The sequence below is a fragment of the Columba livia genome, chromosome 26 (assembly GCF_036013475.1).
Source record: "Columba livia isolate bColLiv1 breed racing homer chromosome 26, bColLiv1.pat.W.v2, whole genome shotgun sequence".
Lineage (NCBI taxonomy): Eukaryota > Metazoa > Chordata > Aves > Columbiformes > Columbidae > Columba > Columba livia.
The window spans coordinates 3649403-3666080 of NC_088627.1; the positions used below are offsets into that span (position 1 = coordinate 3649403).

At 48.9% G+C, this 16678-nt stretch overlaps 1 protein-coding gene and 1 long non-coding RNA gene across 2 annotated transcripts; both read right to left on the reverse strand.

The window, feature by feature from the left end:
* Positions 1-1407: 1407 nt before the first annotated feature.
* On the reverse strand, positions 1408-16547 carry HDAC1 (histone deacetylase 1). Its single transcript, XM_065041723.1, has 14 exons — positions 16411-16547; positions 12167-12279; positions 11627-11744; positions 9418-9492; positions 8137-8275; positions 7393-7534; positions 6455-6547; positions 6032-6140; positions 5790-5930; positions 5243-5351; positions 5029-5159; positions 3523-3669; positions 3360-3408; positions 1408-2992 (listed from the first exon to the last, which is right to left on the reverse strand). Exons 1-14 carry the CDS (start codon positions 16457-16459, stop codon positions 2965-2967), a joined length of 1443 nt encoding a protein of 480 aa, XP_064897795.1. The 5' UTR covers positions 16460-16547; the 3' UTR covers positions 1408-2964.
* LOC135576432 (uncharacterized) lies at positions 15194-15939 on the reverse strand. Its single transcript, XR_010468168.1, has 2 exons — positions 15779-15939; positions 15194-15738 (listed from the first exon to the last, which is right to left on the reverse strand). It is a non-coding gene; the product is annotated as an uncharacterized LOC135576432 (long non-coding RNA).
* Positions 16548-16678: the final 131 nt, after the last annotated feature.

The window sequence follows — 16678 nt, forward strand, 5'->3', positions numbered from 1 at the left end:
AGATCTAACCCATTTCTTTTCCTTGGTGGGGGTGGGGAAGAAGTGTTTTCTCATAAGGAGGTGCCCTGGAGGGCTACTGGGTGAAAATAGCGTTTTAAGCTTGTTATTTCTTAAAATTAAGGGGGTTTTTTAATGGCTTTAGAATAGGATTGGCTCCTCTTTCCTGACAAGACACACTAGAGCGCAATGAGGATGCACTGGGAGCAAAGATTTGGTGCCAAAGAGACAAGGTGCAATGGGTGCCTCTGTTCCTTCTGTGATCTGCACAGGGATGGAGGTGACTTCCCCCTCCACTTAATGGCCTGCTCCTAATTACCATCTAATTACCTGTCCCTGCTGGTTTGGGCTGGCAAAGAAGCAGATGGAGAGAGGCGAGGGGACCCTTGTTTGCCCTGAAGCTGCTGGCAAGGCCAGGCTGGGCAGGGACCAGCCCTGCTCTTCTGGGGCCCTGCAGGTAGGTGGAAATGGGTAAAATATTAAGATTTTTGGCTAACACATCCTCCTATTGATAGTGGGAAAGAAGAGCGACCTTCCAGATGCAGGAGGGTTCATCCCTATTCATCCAGGGGGTGGAAAAAAAAAAAGGTATTTGTGTATTCATTGCTATTCATTTGAGGGAAAAGAAGAAAAATGTATTTAGGATGTAAGCAGTGTGGTCTGCAGATGGTTTAGGAGGGAAGGGCTGCCGTGGGGAGGCGCTGAGCGCGGGGCTGGCGCATCTGCGGCGCGGCAGCCATTTCACAGAGCGCTGCGAGCAGGAATGCGGCGGCACGTTGGTCGAGCGGAGCCGGTTTTGTTCGAGGAGGAGAGAAAGGGCGTTAATTGTCTGCTCTGCTGAGGACAACCGGGGCTTCCCGGAGGGTTATTGCTGCAATGAAAGCCAACTGTGCCACACAAAGCTCTTTACTGAATACGGCAGATGTGGCTTATGAACCTTTTGTGTCCATTTTAGCTGTGATCACCACTCAGTTGCAGAATTAACCTGCTCTTAATTAAAGATGTTTTTTCTCACTTGAATGTGAGGTAGAGAACACTTAGGTTCTTTGCTCATGATTCTTTGTGCGATCTCCATATTCTCCTGGGATGTGCCTTGGAAGAGATAAAAGCAGCCCCTCATTTTCCTGCTGTTGGACATGGATATTCCCTTCTCATGCTTACGATTCCTTTTCTAGATGAATGCTGCTCCCTATCAATTGTCAGCTTGACTCTGACCCCAATTAGCATCAGTGCTGCTGGATGAGAACCCAGCTGTAATTTGGGAAAGGGTCATTTTGTTGTTGTTGGGTCCTATGTTACAACATAATGACCAACCTACTGTGCCCTTTTGCAGCGATGGCTCTGAAAACCAAACCCCCACCCCACTGGAGTGTTTCCTTGCAGCAGGAAGCAGCACAAACACACCACCCATAGAAATGTACTGGTTTTATTACAAAGATTCTCAAAATTCAAAATAAAAGCATCTTTAAAAAACCACAATGTTTCCCCCCCCCCAACCCGACACAAAGATACACTGATCTCTCTCGCTTCACATACAAACACTGAAGAGTGGGAGCGACACGTCACTCAGGTTCAAAGAGACTAAAAAACCTCACGGTGGAAAAGGGAGAAGTATTTAAAAAAATAAAACATTTAAAAAATAACCTGTGTTAATTAGCAGCATTATTAGAGTTGAAGCCATCAGCAGCGCTCTGTGGGAGCTACAAACCCTCTGGTGGACAGAGGAATGCCCCTGAGAAAGGAGAGCAGCGAGTCCAAACCGCCTGCGAAACTCCTGCCAAGCGAAAACTCAGCTGTGGAAAAGGAGACACCAAAGAAAAGCCAGTTCTGGTCACAAAAGAGCTCGGGGTGTGGGATAAGGTGTGGGAGTGGGGAGAGGAATAGTTAGAACAACGCACAGAGCCCCATCTGCTGTTCCCTTGTGAAGATAACAGCTCAGACGGCTGATCAAAAGGTTCTCCGTGTTTACTGGCCGTGAGAGGAAAGATTCGATTTGGAAAGACTTGTAACCTCAGAGAGGTGGTTTTGAGGTTTCGGGGGGCTCTGCTAACCTGCCCTTTAGACAAGGTGGGGATTGCCGCAGTGGTTTGAGCCCGGGGGACAGAGCGGAGCCGAAAAAGGACAGAACGGGCGGGAAAAGCAAAGCAGGCGGCCAAACGGGCAGTAACTCGCTCCCCCTGGCCCAGAGGGGCACAGCTATACAAAATGGTATAAACACTTCATCCCTTCTCGCACCCGAGGTGCCTAATGCTGCTGGATCGGCAGGACCGCGGAAAACCTTCATCACCACACGCGGGTGATGTTCACTTTGCGTTTTGCGGCTCTGCGCTCGGGCTGATTCACTAAAGCGCTTGACGGGTTGGTTTTTGAGCTGCTTCATGTCTCTTTGCACAAGTTTGCTGCAGGGAGGTAGCCAACTCTATTCAAGAACTGCACTATTTGACCCTGAGAAGCGGCACCAGCTTGCAGTTACTTGCATGGTGGAATCAAACTGAAGACCAAAGGAATAGTCGGTCTCTCACAGGCTTCATTTGGGAACTTGTATTCTCCCATCCAAAATAAGTAAGACAAAAAAAAATTCATGGCCATCTTTCCACCTAACCTGAAATGCAGATACTACTTCTACTTAAATTATTCGTTTCCAAGGGCGGTTATTTGAAAGGAGAGAGCAAAGAAAGGGAGTGATTTTTCTAAAGACACACTAAGGAGGCAGTGGAAGGCAAGAGTGAAACGTCCCAGTCACCAAATCTGGGCAGTGCAGGTCTGTCGACTCCGCAGAATCCTCCCTATCTGCTCCCAGCGGAGTGCAGCGAGGAATAATTTACAGTTCTCAAGTCATTTATATATTTATATAGAAATATATACAGAAACATATATAAAATATAAATCCTGTGGAATGGGAGGCAACCGGAGAAGCTAAACCTACGACAACTACGCACTGACACGTCCTGTCCAGCTGCAGCCATCTTAGGTGGATTTTGTCTCTTCCTTCACCCTGTGGAAGCAAACAGTGGACAATCTGGTTTAAATTAGTAACTTGGGCTGTGCCCGAGATTGAATAACGAGCCAGAGCTGCGGCCTTAAGTTGCTTGTATCGCCCATGTTCATCTAGAACTTGTGGTGTGTTACTGACCCAAGGCACTGTATTTTGAAGCCCCTTTCACTGAGGGATCTCACAGCGCTTTATCGTTTGTGGTTATCGACACGTGCAACGTTTTCCCGTTAAGAGCCCGTGGCGAAGCCACCCCAAGGTCCACTTGTCTCCTCCAACCCCTCCAGTTGTGCAACATCCCACCGGGGACACGGGCAGATGGAACAGCCATTTAATCACCACACCAGGACACGGGGCTCACTTCACTCACCCTTTGGGTTCTGCTTTCTCCTCTTTTGGTTTTTCCTCTTCTTTCTCATCTAGGGGGAAAAATATATATATAAATAAAGACACCCAGTAGTGCAGTAGGAAACAGCTGGTGGGCAAAGCTCCGAAGAGCCGGGAGGGCTCCTAGGCCCCGCTCTCCTGCTCACCTTTCTTCTCCTCCTCCTCCTTCTCCTCTTCTGTCTTCACACGTTTAGCTTTCTTAAAGTTGGCGACGTTTTTGCGCCCTCCTTCCCCTTCGTCTTCGGAGTCGGAGAATTCTTCATCACAGGATATTCTCTTATCAGAATTGCGGACTGAATGCAAAGAGAACAAGAGGTTGTTTCAGCAGATTTAGAAGTCAGGAGACACCGAGCACTAACATCTACTCGCTGGAATGAACTAACAAGCCTATGTTAAGTCAGAATTAGGCCATGATAAAAACACTTTATCTTTCTACTTGCTGGATCTTTTAACTCATCATCCCTAACTGCTCCTGCCTAAGATCCACGATCACATGTACGACTTGGATTAGGCACAGTGTGTAGACTTGACAGCGTAAGCAGGTTAATCAACCTCTACCGAGAAAATCTGTCTGCCAGATCTAAAGGCCATCAGCCAATCTGGATATAAACCTGCGTCTTCACTGTGGAAAACAACTCGGGATCAAACCCGACAGTCTCTGTGTTCTGCCATAGCACCTACATCACAGGAACTGTTTAAATTCTCACATTAAAGCCTAGGTTCTCCCTTTATGGAAATCAGCTGGCAGAACTGTCGGTTTTCCACGGGAAAAGAAATCTATCAGCCCTGCACTGCTGAGCATTTTACAAAATCAGTCAGAAAGCTGGGGATAGATTCAAACTGAAGCAGGATGAGCATGAGCCAGCACTGGGCCCTTGTGGCCAGGAAGCCAATGGTACCTGGGGTGGGTTAGAAGGGGGTGGTCAGTAGGTCAGAGAGGTTCTCCTGCCCCTCTGCTCTGCCCTGGGGAGACCACACCTGGAATATTGTGTCCAGTTGTGGCCCCTCAGTTCCAGCAGGACAGGGAACTGCTGGAGAGAGTCCAGCGCAGCCACCAAGATGCTGGAGGGAGTGGAACATCTCCCGTGTGAGGAAAGGCTGAGGGAGCTGGGGCTCTGGAGCTGGACAAGAGGAGACTGAGGGGGGACTCATTCCTGGGGATCAATATGGAAAGGGGGAGTGTCAGGAGGATGGAGCCAGGCTCTTCTGGTGACAACCAGTGACAGGACAAGGGGCAATGGGTGCAAACTGGAACACAGGAGGTTCCGCTTAAATATGAGCAGAAACTTGTTGGGGTGAGGGTGGCAGAGCCTGGCCCAGGCTGCCCAGGGAGGTTGTGGAGTCTCCTTCTGTGCAGACATTCCAACCCGCCTGGACACCTTCCTGTGTAACCTCATCTGGGTGTTCCTGCTCCATGGGGGGATTGCACTGCATGAGCTTTCCAGGGCCCTTCAACCCCTGACATTTTGGGATTCTGTGTGTGACTCCAGAATTAAGATCTATCTAAGTTATATATCTGCCTGTCTTTATTAATTAAAGTAACCCAGCTACTTCCCCAGCTAACTGATCCCGCTCGGCTTTGGCACCCACAGGCTCACAACGATCACGAGCTGCAGCCGGGTAACGCGATTACGCCAGAGACAAGCACGTACTTGAAATGCGCTTCTCAGGATCTTCTTCCTCTTCATCTCCGCTGTCTTCCTGAACTGCGTCCTCGGGAATCGGCTGCATCTGGACCCCAGGGGCGTGCGGCAGCATGCGCAGGTTCTCAAACAGACGTTGCCTAGAGCCAGGAGAGGAAAGTCTCCATCAGCGCGAAGCCCCCGCTACAAGGTGTCGGTCTCGCAAAGAGGAGCAAACACTTACTTAATCTTCTCGAGGTACTCATTGGTGTTCTGGTTAGTCATGTTCGAGGGACTGATGTGAAGCTTAAAGTCCGGGCCAAAGTACTCAAAATAGTCATTATATGGAAGCTCTGCGGGCAAGTTAAAAAGGAATAAACATCAAATTACCACTGGAGTGGTGATAAAATACCACAAATGCATTGTAATTCTACAGGAAAGCACAACGGCATCTACCTAAGCACAGGGGCCAAAGCTTCCCCAGCCCAAATTCATATGAAAGCAGACAACTTAGCAACTGTGCAGTTAAAAGCTTAACAGTTAAACACTACCAGCAAACACAAAAGTTTTCAGGGTACCTTTTGCTGGAGGGGAGAACTACAGGACTAGAACGCAAATAAAACCAGCTACTGCAAATCAGGGCATCCAAAAGCCCTTCTGCAGTAACAACCAAGAGCCAATGGAACATCTCACGCTTGCTGCCCATCCCGCAGCAACACAATTGCCTGAGCTGTTTTACTGGAGTGGTGTTGTCCCTTAGTTTTGCTTCAAAGGCTCCAGGGGAGAATTACCATTGGGAATTTCAGTGTCCAAAGCCACGGCAGTCTCATAGGTCCAGCATCTAGCCACGTTGCGGATCGTGTAGCCACCTCCTCCCAGCATCAGCATAGGCAAATTAAAACTTTTTACAAACTCCACACACTTAGCATGACCTGCAGCAAAAGCAGTGGGAGGAAAAGGTCAGAGGAACAAACTTCTTAATGAAATCAAATTATATCAGTTATGCTGGTTCAGCACTGTATGGTATTCTTACCTTTGATGGTCAGATTAAAACAACCCAGCCTGTCACCTGACAGAGAGTCCGACCCGCACTGCAAGACAACTGCGCTAGGCTGGAACGTCTCCATCACTTTGGATATCACCTAAACAAGAAACTCGTTGTTACATGCTCTCCGCAGGGCAGTGTCACAGCAACACAGCGATGCCCATGTCAGCAAGTGACACGAGGACATCCCTGGTGTGCCCACAGCTGCTGGATCCCCGACATTGGTAACAGCGAGGCTCTAACAAAGAGCAGCTTACTGACGACAGGCTGCGATTGTGAGGGAGGAATACAGCCTGCGAAGGGCCATATCGCAGAAAAAGGAATTATTCTCCCCAAAGAACAGCTCCATGAGCCACCCAGTGACAAAGCGTGATCCACAAAGAGTCACTCAGCAAAGATGTCTTCACTTACCGGCTTGAATATCGCTTCGTAGGACTCATCATCGATTCCGTCCCGGAGGGGATAGTTGACAGCATAGTACTTGCCTTTGCCTGCACCAATATCCTATTAAAGACAGGAGAGACCACAAGTCACTAGGGAACATCAACTGTGCCCCAAATCGGGAAGGAAAGTCTGGGATTCCATCAGTGTAACAGCCCCAAAATGCCAGTGTGGGCTGACCACGCAGTCTCATAACTGCAGGAATCTATTTTTACTTTAAAATAAGACATACATATTCACATTTCCATTATCTCTCCCATACCCAAGTGTTTTATTAAAAAAAAATTTTCATTTATGCTGCAGATTGGCTGCAACGGGGGAAAATGCTGCAGCTGCACGCAAGTTCACATCACCAGCGCCGAACTCTGGGCAGGGCTGAACAAATGCAGCTCGCAAGTGGAAGACAGGAGAATTTAGATCAGAAAAAGGTAACTCCACTAAAAAGCACATTAAAAAAGGTAAAGAACCTTTCAACGCTGAGAGCAGCATTGTCAGAAGGCACAGAGTGAACCACACCTGTATCTGACTAGAAAGAGTGCCAGCTAACACCGCGATTCATTACTGGGCAGAACTGACTCATAGGAGGAAATGCCACCAAGATAAACCAACACACACACAAGTACTCCCTCGTAACCTTTCACACAAAAGCTTCTGTGACCAAACACAACTTGCAAGTATCTACAGAGTCACTTCTGAGCGTAATCTCACCAGAAGGCTGCTAAGAGACTCGGTTTTATTACTGTACAGGCCACAATCACAGGAACAACACCTTTGCCCTCAGAAAAAGGATCCCACTTTGAGAGCAGGAAAACCCAGGAGAGCAGCGATTTTGGTTAAACTAGTATGACCGCAAACAGATGGAAAAGACCAAGTTTCAGGGTAATTTTCTGCTAAGCCTTCCTCCTCACCCGTAGGTCCCCTGTTCCTGGGAAGTATTCCCCGTACTTATGGAAGGACACGGTCATGACGCGGTCCGTGGTATAAAAAGCCTCCTCCACGCCGTCTCCGTGGTGAATATCAATGTCGATGTACAGCACTCTCTGGTGATACCTAGGAGGAGAACGGAGTCAAACTATTGCGTTTCTTCAGAGCAGAAACCAGCAGAGCAGATGGGAGGAGAGCGAGGAATCGCTGCTAAGCCCCGGGCTGCAGAGCTCCCAGCCAGCTCGCTCTCTGGAGCCGACCAGCAAACGAGCTGCGGAGAACAGCCAAGGGCTTTGGTCAGCAATGGAACGCAACCGCAGAGGAAAATGAAGTGGCTTTTGCTGCTGCGACTGCTCTTTGAAGGCAGACTCAGCCCCGTTTATTCAGAGTCAGCCAAGAGACTGCATTTTTATACCCAAGCCTCCCACTGAGGTTTGCCTTGAGCCAAAAGCTGTCAGATGTTACAGCTGCGCTCCCTTTTCCAGGGTGTGTGGTAGAGAGAAGGGTCTAAGAGCAACCACACGACGCTCCAAGCCTTCTGCCTCCTGCACGGTGCCACCATCCTTCAGGAGAGAGGGTACTGCATCCCAAAAGGGAGCTCATTAAGCCCCCCTGGGAAAACACAGCTTAAAAAAAGCAACAAAAAGAGAAGACTGGAAAGAAAGCGCTAAGGAATCAGAAGAAACGCAGCAGGATGGACACAAAGGGGTAAATAGTACTGCCCGTACTTTAGGAGCTCCAAGATAGCCAAGACGATATCGTTGACATAACAGAAGCCAGAAGCTTCTGATTTTTTAGCGTGGTGAAGGCCCCCCGCCCAATTCACAGCAATATCCGTCTGTTGCTTGTTCAGCTTCACAGCACTGGCTGTTGGGAGAAGAATTACAAAACGTTAACACGAGAGCAAAGGCTCCACGACGAAGACCAAGGGGCAAAGCACTTGGTCCCTCACGATCACATCATGGCTCATGTGGGTGTTTGGGGACTTTACAAAGCACAACCCCAAGGGTTTAATACTGGGTGTCTCAACAAACTAACAAAAGGCAGAGAAATGCAGCCTCTGCTTTGCCTGCAAGCGCTTTTCACCGCTTCCTACTTCTGCCCCAGAGCACAAAATCTGCACAAACGAGTCCAGAGCATCCCAGCTGGGCCCACAGCTGAAGACAAGTCTAGATTCCTCAGCGCCCTGAACAAAAGATTGTAATGAAAGGTTTTATCCAACATCTATTTAGGTCATTCACTGAATATGCATTAAGGCAAAGGAAGTTCTCTGCCCCCAGCCCCTTCATAAACTTTCTGCTAATTTTGCAAGTCTCCCAGGATCAAAGCAAATGATATATTCTGTGGAATCCAGCGCCGTGGGACCAGAGAGCGCAGCTACCTCAAAAAACGCTGCCGTCAGTATCTGTGCGTACTGCCGAACCGTGTTACAGGAAATAAAGAGTTCTCGATGTCATTGTGGGAGTAGCAGCCACAAAGCTCTACCTCCCATGCACAGTTAACACAGTTCTGCAACACCCAAAATAGTGAAAGCATTTTAAATGTTAGCGTACTGAAAGCTTTCAGGTTGTTTTGCCTCTTGTCCAGAGACAGAGGCTTTTTGTTAAAAACACCAGATAAAGTAACCCTTTTCTATCCTTTCCAGGTTACGTTTGCCCAGGGCAAGGTTTTTACAACCTTTTTTTTCCCCTGTAAATTGATTTTTTTAAATTAAACCCCTGTTGCTGCTGTGGTTTTAACGCTATCACTGGCAATGTTGTTATACAGAGTCCTGCACACATTCAGTGAAGTATCTCGGACCAGTGAAGATACACTTAGCAAATGTAGAGGGATCCATCGATACGCAAGGTGTGAACTCTCACATGGGAAGAAATCTAGATCTAATTATTAAGGAAATCAGAAACAGGTTCACAGGGCTTCCCCACCACCACCTACAATTTATTTCCTAGACAGAACAACATGACGTACATCTGCTGAATAGAAAAAGAACGCATGACTTGTGAACGTACCAACGGAGCCCCCAGCAGAGAGCTGGCAGAACTCAAACAACCCATCAAACACAGGGCAGTCTTCCCCAACGTTAACTGGAAAAGAATTAAAAGAGAGTTAGTAAGACAAAGCCACAAATGAATGGCAAAGCTTATACCCACGCGCTGATTTAAAAGGTAACCAGCTAAGCGATTAAACATTTTAAACAACAGAATACCATGCACAAATAGTAAGATGTTAATGCGATCGACCTGACGATGCTCCCAACTTGTATAAGCAGGTCCCAGGAGAGCAACACATCATGTATCGATTGCGCTGCCGGGGGTGTCAAAACCAGCCGGTCACATCGGAAAATGGGCGGGTGGAGAGGAGATGCTGTTGGTAAGAGCTGCGTGATACCGACACGTGGTTTTAGAAGCAACGCCAGCAGCGCTCCTGGAGACGCCACATTTACCAGGTTCTACTCTGGTCACCACAGGTTGTGCCAAACGGGGGCCAGCACCCCTCGCCACCCCCCATTTTGGGGGAATAGCGCCGTTTCTGATGACGGAGCCGACACCGAGCTCCATTTCACTCCCCACAGCACACGGGAAAGGTTTTTGCTCCTGTTTCCTGCTGACGAGGAGCTGAGAAAGCAACCAGGAGAACGTGGGGAGATGGCAAATAGTGCTTCCTATGGAACAAGAAGTTTACGTCCATATCTGTTCTGTTACACTTTGTACATTTACTTCACATGGAACAGTCGGTTTTTAAGTTCTCAGCAGTGGTTTTGGCCTGGATAAATTTCTACTGTAACAGTTTCAAGATTAACAACAAAAACAGTAACAAAAGATGCGGTTTTAACCTAGATTTTGCAACATCTGCTTTTTACAAACAAGCAAAAAGATAATCTGTATTTCTGTAATGTTTTCTGCTGTGAGAAGGGCACAAACAGCACTAGAAACTGGTCAGTGCACAGTGTCCACAAAGCCTGTGTGATTAGGGAGTCTGAATGGTCCCAGTTCAGGACAGGGATCTCTACAAGGACAACAGAAGGAAACGATTGTTCCCACTTTCCAATTGTTTCAGCAGGGCACGGAAACGGGCCGACTTTGAATAATGAACTCAAAGAGATGGCTGGAAGCGAGGAGACTTCAAATCACCGCATCCTGCATCCTTCCCGTGACACCAAATTAAACCTCTTGCCCTTTGGGTTACAGATGGGTCTTCCCAAAAAAAGCTCTGGCCTCTGCATGTTTCAGATTCATTTTAATATTTTGTCTCCTTTGGGTAAAAATAGTTCCGTGGAAGTACAGCAGAGAAACAGTGACTACCAGAGTGGGCGTTTATGAGCCATATCTGCTTCAGGGGTAAACAGTTCAGTTTGTGTAAATATGTACTTTGGTGTATGTCATTTGGTATATTAGGGCATATCATTTACTGTGGGAAATCTTTCAATGCATATTACTCATGAACCACATTACCCGTGTGCTTGTGCCTTAACATCTGTCCCCTTCAGCTCACACCAGACTTCCAAGTGTCTCTACTTCAGACTCGAGGCCCATATTTCTTCTAAATTGGATATAACACTTACTCCATATAAATTAACCCTGTGGGACAACAACTTTTTTTCTGCAAGACCAAAATACTGTTTAAATAAACCTTGAGCATTCCCCCCTATTCATCTATACTTGCTAGAATCCTCGTTTACCGCAGCCATTGCCAAAGAACATCAGCTCAGAGTTGCAGAGAGATCAAAAAAAGGTTTCTATAGCATTAAAGCCACCATTAGAGAGTCTTTCCATGGACTGGAGAGGTCAGATGAAGAGATTAGGTCGCAAAATAAACCATTCGAACACAAAGTGGGCAGGTATCATTGTGCATCTCAACCCTTCCCCACTTCCAAACTGCCACTGTACTGAAAATCCTTCAGTATTACTGCAGGTTTCGGACAATTGGTGAGTTGAGGGGGTTTTGTTTGTTTGTTTTAAATTACACCAGCCTTTCCCACCTCAATACCTCTGGTTAAATACAAGCAATAGCACAAAAGCAGCTCATAAATGGAGTAGTTGAGTCATCCGAACCCATTTTTAAAACACTGGATTTACCAGAAAAATCCAAAACGAAGTCAGAGGGAAGACAATTTCCCATGGCTCTTCCTACTCTCTTTATCACAAAGCTCTATAGTTGGCCTAGGATTCCCCAGAACCACACATTTTAACACTGGCAGGAACTACACGCGTATCTTACATCTCTGCATCTGCTTGCTGTACTCAGACATGTTATCTGGGCGAATAGACCTCAGAAATTTTATGTAGTCGTCACTGTGGTACTTGGTCATTTCTTCTGCGTTTGCCTTGTGAGGGCGCTGCAAGGGAAAAAAGAGCAAGGCTTGTTTTGCAACACACCTCCACCATTCCCACTTCCCATCTCAGATTATTCCCCAGATTTACAGCAAAAAACCTCAAACCAGCAGCATTAACCAAGAGACACTCATTTTCAAAGGCAAAAATGCCATTACCAGACACTGGAGTGTATTACTTATCTAGACAAAGAAGTATTTAAGTTACAAGGAGAAAGGCAATTTTCCAGTCTCCACGGGTTATCTGAAGCAAAGAACATCTCACTACAAGCAACCAGAAGAAAACAGAAATACGTCAGCACAACTGGTCGTGTTTTCCTTTCCTCTTTGGCTTATCAACAGCAAAAATGAGTCTGAAGCGTCAAAATTAAAACCCTGACAAGTCCTTCAGAGATGTTTTTCTCCACCATGACCAGTTCTATACTTACATATATCTCCATCTTCCTGTAGAGGCCGTAGTTCAGCAGCAGGTTGTGGGTCATCCGGATCCTGTGAGGTTTCATTGGGTGTCCTTGGCCATAATAGTAGTTTCCAACATCACCTGGGAGCAGAAAGGATTTTGTTATAGCAGGAAAAGCTCCAAATTCCTTCAAAGAGAATCGGAGCTGATCATTTTATCTGGACACCTGTTCGCAGGGGACAGGGTCACAAGTGTCTCCACGGATTTAGAAAAGTTTATCCCTATAAATAAGACAGATATTTGGAAATCAGGGTATGGTCAGACAGGGAATGTTGTAACGCTGGTTCTGGGGAAGGGATTCCAGGTATAGTCCCGAGTTAAGGGGGGAGCTGCAGCTTTCTTGGGCAGGAGCTCTGGGCTCCACTCTCCAGCTCTGCAGTGTCCTCTCCAGGCGGTTCGGGGTCTCACATTTACAGAGCTCACCAGCAACACAACCACGCTCCGAGCAGAAACCCACAGGCCAAGAGGACGCAGGTTTAATCCCGGCTCAGACGGTGACTCATCGGACGCAGCACGTAGCCTCTCCGCCTCAGTTTCTTACTATTTACCCAACAGAAATGAGATACAAAGCAGCTAATTCTGTCAATAAGCCACCACCAGCACAGCTGTAATTTTACAGCTTCTCGATCATTTTCACCCGTTATTATTGCTTGAAATCATCCCAAAAAATCGCAGTCCCTACCAACCGCACACCCACGCAGACGCACCTGATGAGCACCAGCGTTAATGAAGTTACCTTCGTGCAAACATCTCCCCACGCGGATTTTCCCCTACCCAGCAAAAGCTGAGCTCGTGCTGCGCTCTCCCACGGTCAGCACCGCAACCTAAGGTGGGTTTTTCTTCTCCCAGGGTACTTATTTTCATGAAAATAAGTGAAATTTAACTTTCAGATTTCTGCCTCCTGCCTGATTTGGCTGCGAGAGGCACAGACTCAGCAGCAGCAGCATCACGTAAGCCTCGTTTTCTCGGGAAACCAGACCAAGTTGTTAATGTAGTTGAACTCCCCATCGGTTTAGGAAGCAGGAGACCCAATCCGGTCTGGCTGGTGACTCAGTATTAATATTTCATCACCGAGCTTAACATTCAGGAGAAACTACTGCTTCCTCACAGCACACGGCTGCAGACTTCCCTCCTGCGGACACGACCCTATTTTCAGTCAAAGTAGATGCAAACGGTGCAAAACCTACACCCAAACAATTCTGCTGATGGAGTTTACCTGTCCATAGCACAACAGTGAAATGGGGATTCTACTGAGGGAACTATCCCTACAGTAAAATCAGGTTACATCAAGCTTTAGGGACCTCAGTAAGAGATGCTCAAGACCGCATCTAGAAAATACAAGCACAAAACTACAGGAAGCTTTGAGAAATCACCATCATTGCACCCTGGGCTGCAAGTCCCTGCATAGGGAGCTAATAAAGAAGTTCCTGTTCAAGTTCAAAGCCTTGCACACACCCTCAGGATTTCCACGAAGGATCCTTATGATACCTGATTACCTTTTCCCCAACCTCTGCAACCCACCCAGACCCTTCCCCATCTGAAATCTGTGGCTGGAGGAAGAGACCTGCACACCACCCCAAACAGCACCCAGGGACCGCCTTTCAGGGAGTTACTGCACCAGATTGTGCTGCCCTAAGGTCCCTGTGTGGAAAATAAAAGACCCCACCAAACTGGCCTCCCACAACTGCAGGTTTTGCCTTTCCCAGCAATAAAAGCACTTTCAGCCCAGGACATGCTGTGGGTGTTTGCCAGCTACTTGAAAAGACAGTGGGAAACAAGGCACTAAATCCTCACCAGAGTAAATCAGCTATCGACAAGAGTAACGCTGACTTCATGCAGCTACCTTGCAATGAAGACTACAAGGATGGCTTCTCCGCTTAGCATTTTCAAACAAAACAACTGTCCTGTATCAAAAACAGCGTGGTCAGCAGGCCAAGGGCAGTGATCCTTCCCCTGTGCTCTGCATTGGGGAGGCCACACCTGGAGTGTTGTGTTCAGTTCTGGGCCCCTCAGCTCAGGAAAGAGATTGAAGTGCTGGAGCGGGTCCAGAGAAGAGCAACAAGACTGGGGAAGGGACTGGAACACAAGCCCTATGGGGAGAGGCTGAGGGAGCTGGGCTTGTTCAGTCTGGAGAAGAGGAGGCTTAGAGCTGAGCTCAGCACTCTCTAGAACTACCTGAAGGGCAGTTCTAGCCAGGTGGGGATTGGGCTCTTCTCCCAGGCATCAGCAATAGGACAAGGGGCCATGGGCTTCAACTCTGCCCGGGGAAATTGAGGCTGGAGATTAGAAAGCAATTCTTTGCAGAGAGAGTGGTCAGGCATTGGAATGGCTGCCCAGGGAGGTGCTGGACTCACCGGCCCTGGAGGTTTTTAAACTGAGACTGGACATGGCACTTAGTGCCATGATCTAGTCAACGGACTGGAGTTGGACCAAGGGTTGGACTGGATGATCTCTGAGGGCTTTTCCAACCCAGTTGATTCTGTGATTCTGTGAACTGCTTATTTCATATTTAAGACATCCTGGTGTGCTTTTAAAGACTCTAGCTTGTTCTCAAACTGACAAGCTGCTTTGTGAACGCATTATATTCTAAGGACAGGGATAAGTTTGGACACAGAGACCATTTTCTTTCAACATCCAGGCGTGTGCGCACATACGGCATCCTGGCACCCCTGCAAGTTTAAACCAGGCGGTTTAGGGCCTGGGCTCCATCATCCCCTTGCACGTTTTGAAATGACAGGTGCTGCACAGGGATCGCTTGAGTGGTGAAATCGAGCTCAGTTTTGCTGCACCCAGAGCTCTGATCCAGACTCCTCCTCGCCCTGCCCTCCCAAAGACACCGTCTGAGTCACAACTGTCATTACGACTTACAAACCTACCGCTTAGAGTTACCTTTCTAGAGAAATAAAAGCCTTCACTATACGCCTGGAATATACAGCAGTTTTTAAAACTATATTTTACTGCTTGAGCACTGAACACACCCATTTAGAGGGAAAAGTAGCAAGAAAAAGTTTTTATTTTATTTCACAGCCTAAAAACCACAACGAAATAGAGAATTGAATGGTACCTTTCACCGAGAGTGATCACAGACTCTATTAAAAATGAGCTCGCCCATCACCAGGGCACCAAGTTGCCCCTCCAAAGAGGAGGGGGATGTGAGCGACTGTGATTTCTCCCACAGGATTATGGGGTAGGAGCAGGGAAGTCGCACAAGACACCCAACCTGGGATTTGGCCAGCTCGACCACCCCATTACTTCCCTACGCCCATGGGATGACTATAGAGCCCAAATCAGCGCTTCCCCAGCCTCGTAAAAAGGAAAAAAAAAATGAATCCAGTCCATAATCCAGCCAAGTTCAGAGCCAGAACTAAACAATGCTCCTACACACAGGATCTCCCCACAAACAGCCACGCAGCCGCTCTGGCTCCCAACACCTTGGGCTCTGTCCCCTGCCTGACAGCAACGCGGGAGCTCCAGGAGCGACTCTTCCTCCCAGCGCAGCTCCAGGTTTCACCTCCCGCAGCCTGTTCTGTCCCACAGCACCTCCCCAGTGTCCCAGCACCTCCCCAGTGTCCCCCAGCACCTCCCCAGTGTCCCCCAGCACCTCCCCAGTGTCCCCATCCTCCCAGAACCCTCCTGCAGCCTCCCAGAGAGGCTCCCAAAGCCTCCTGGCCCCTCCACAGCCTTTCCAAAGTCCCCAGATCTCCCATCCTACCCTCTTCTCCCACCAGTCCTGCTCCCCATCTCCCCCCCACTCTTCCCTCTTCCTCTCCACTGCTCCCCCATATCCCTCCCATGCCCCCCAGTGTCCCCCATTCCCAACCCCGCTGCACTCCCCCCATAATCCTGCCCCATATATATGTCCCTATTGCTCCCTGCCCCCACTGACCCCCCATTACCCCTCTCACCACTCTCAGGGCAGCCCCCCAGCCCCCCCATTTCCCAGTGACCCCTCACTACCCTTAACCCCCCCTTAGAGCAGCTGCCACCCCTCATGTCCTCCAATGACCCACTACTACCCTCATCCAGCCAACCCCTCACCCCCCATCCCCAGTGACCCCCATTACCTTCCCAGTTATCCCCATTACCCCCCCACTGCTCTCCCCTCCCCCACCCCAGCTGCCCCCTCATCCCCTCCCCCCGCCTCGGGACCGCCCATCCCCCGACCCTGCGATCCCCGTGGTCGCCCCCGTCGATTGCCCCGCAGCCCCTCACCGTCGTAGTAATAGCAGACTTTCCGCTTGGTCCCCTGCGTCAGCGCCATTTTCCTGCCTCCCCACAGCGACAGACCCTACCGCCGCGCCGCACCGTGCAACCCAACCCGGCCCGCCCCGGGGCCCGGGCCCCGCCACCCCGCCTACCGGCGAGGCGCCCAGCCTATCGGAGAGGGACGCACCGCCCCCTCCCTCTCGCCGGCCAATAGGAAATCGCGGCGGCGGGAGGGAGCGGGCGCGGGGGAGCTAGCAGGATAGGGGGAGCCGCG

Excerpts from the sequence above, each read along its gene's own strand:
- HDAC1 (XM_065041723.1), bottom strand. The coding sequence starts at position 16,459 with ATGGCGCTGACGCAGGGGACCAAGCGGAAAGTCTGCTATTACTACGAC. Across the intron at positions 6,141-6,454 it reads ACGAAGCGATATTCAAGCCG|GTGATATCCAAAGTGATGGA; the intron begins GTAAGTGAAGAC and ends TTTCTTGTTTAG. Across the intron at positions 5,931-6,031 it reads TTTTAATCTGACCATCAAAG|GTCATGCTAAGTGTGTGGAG; the intron begins GTAAGAATACCA and ends CTTTTGCTGCAG.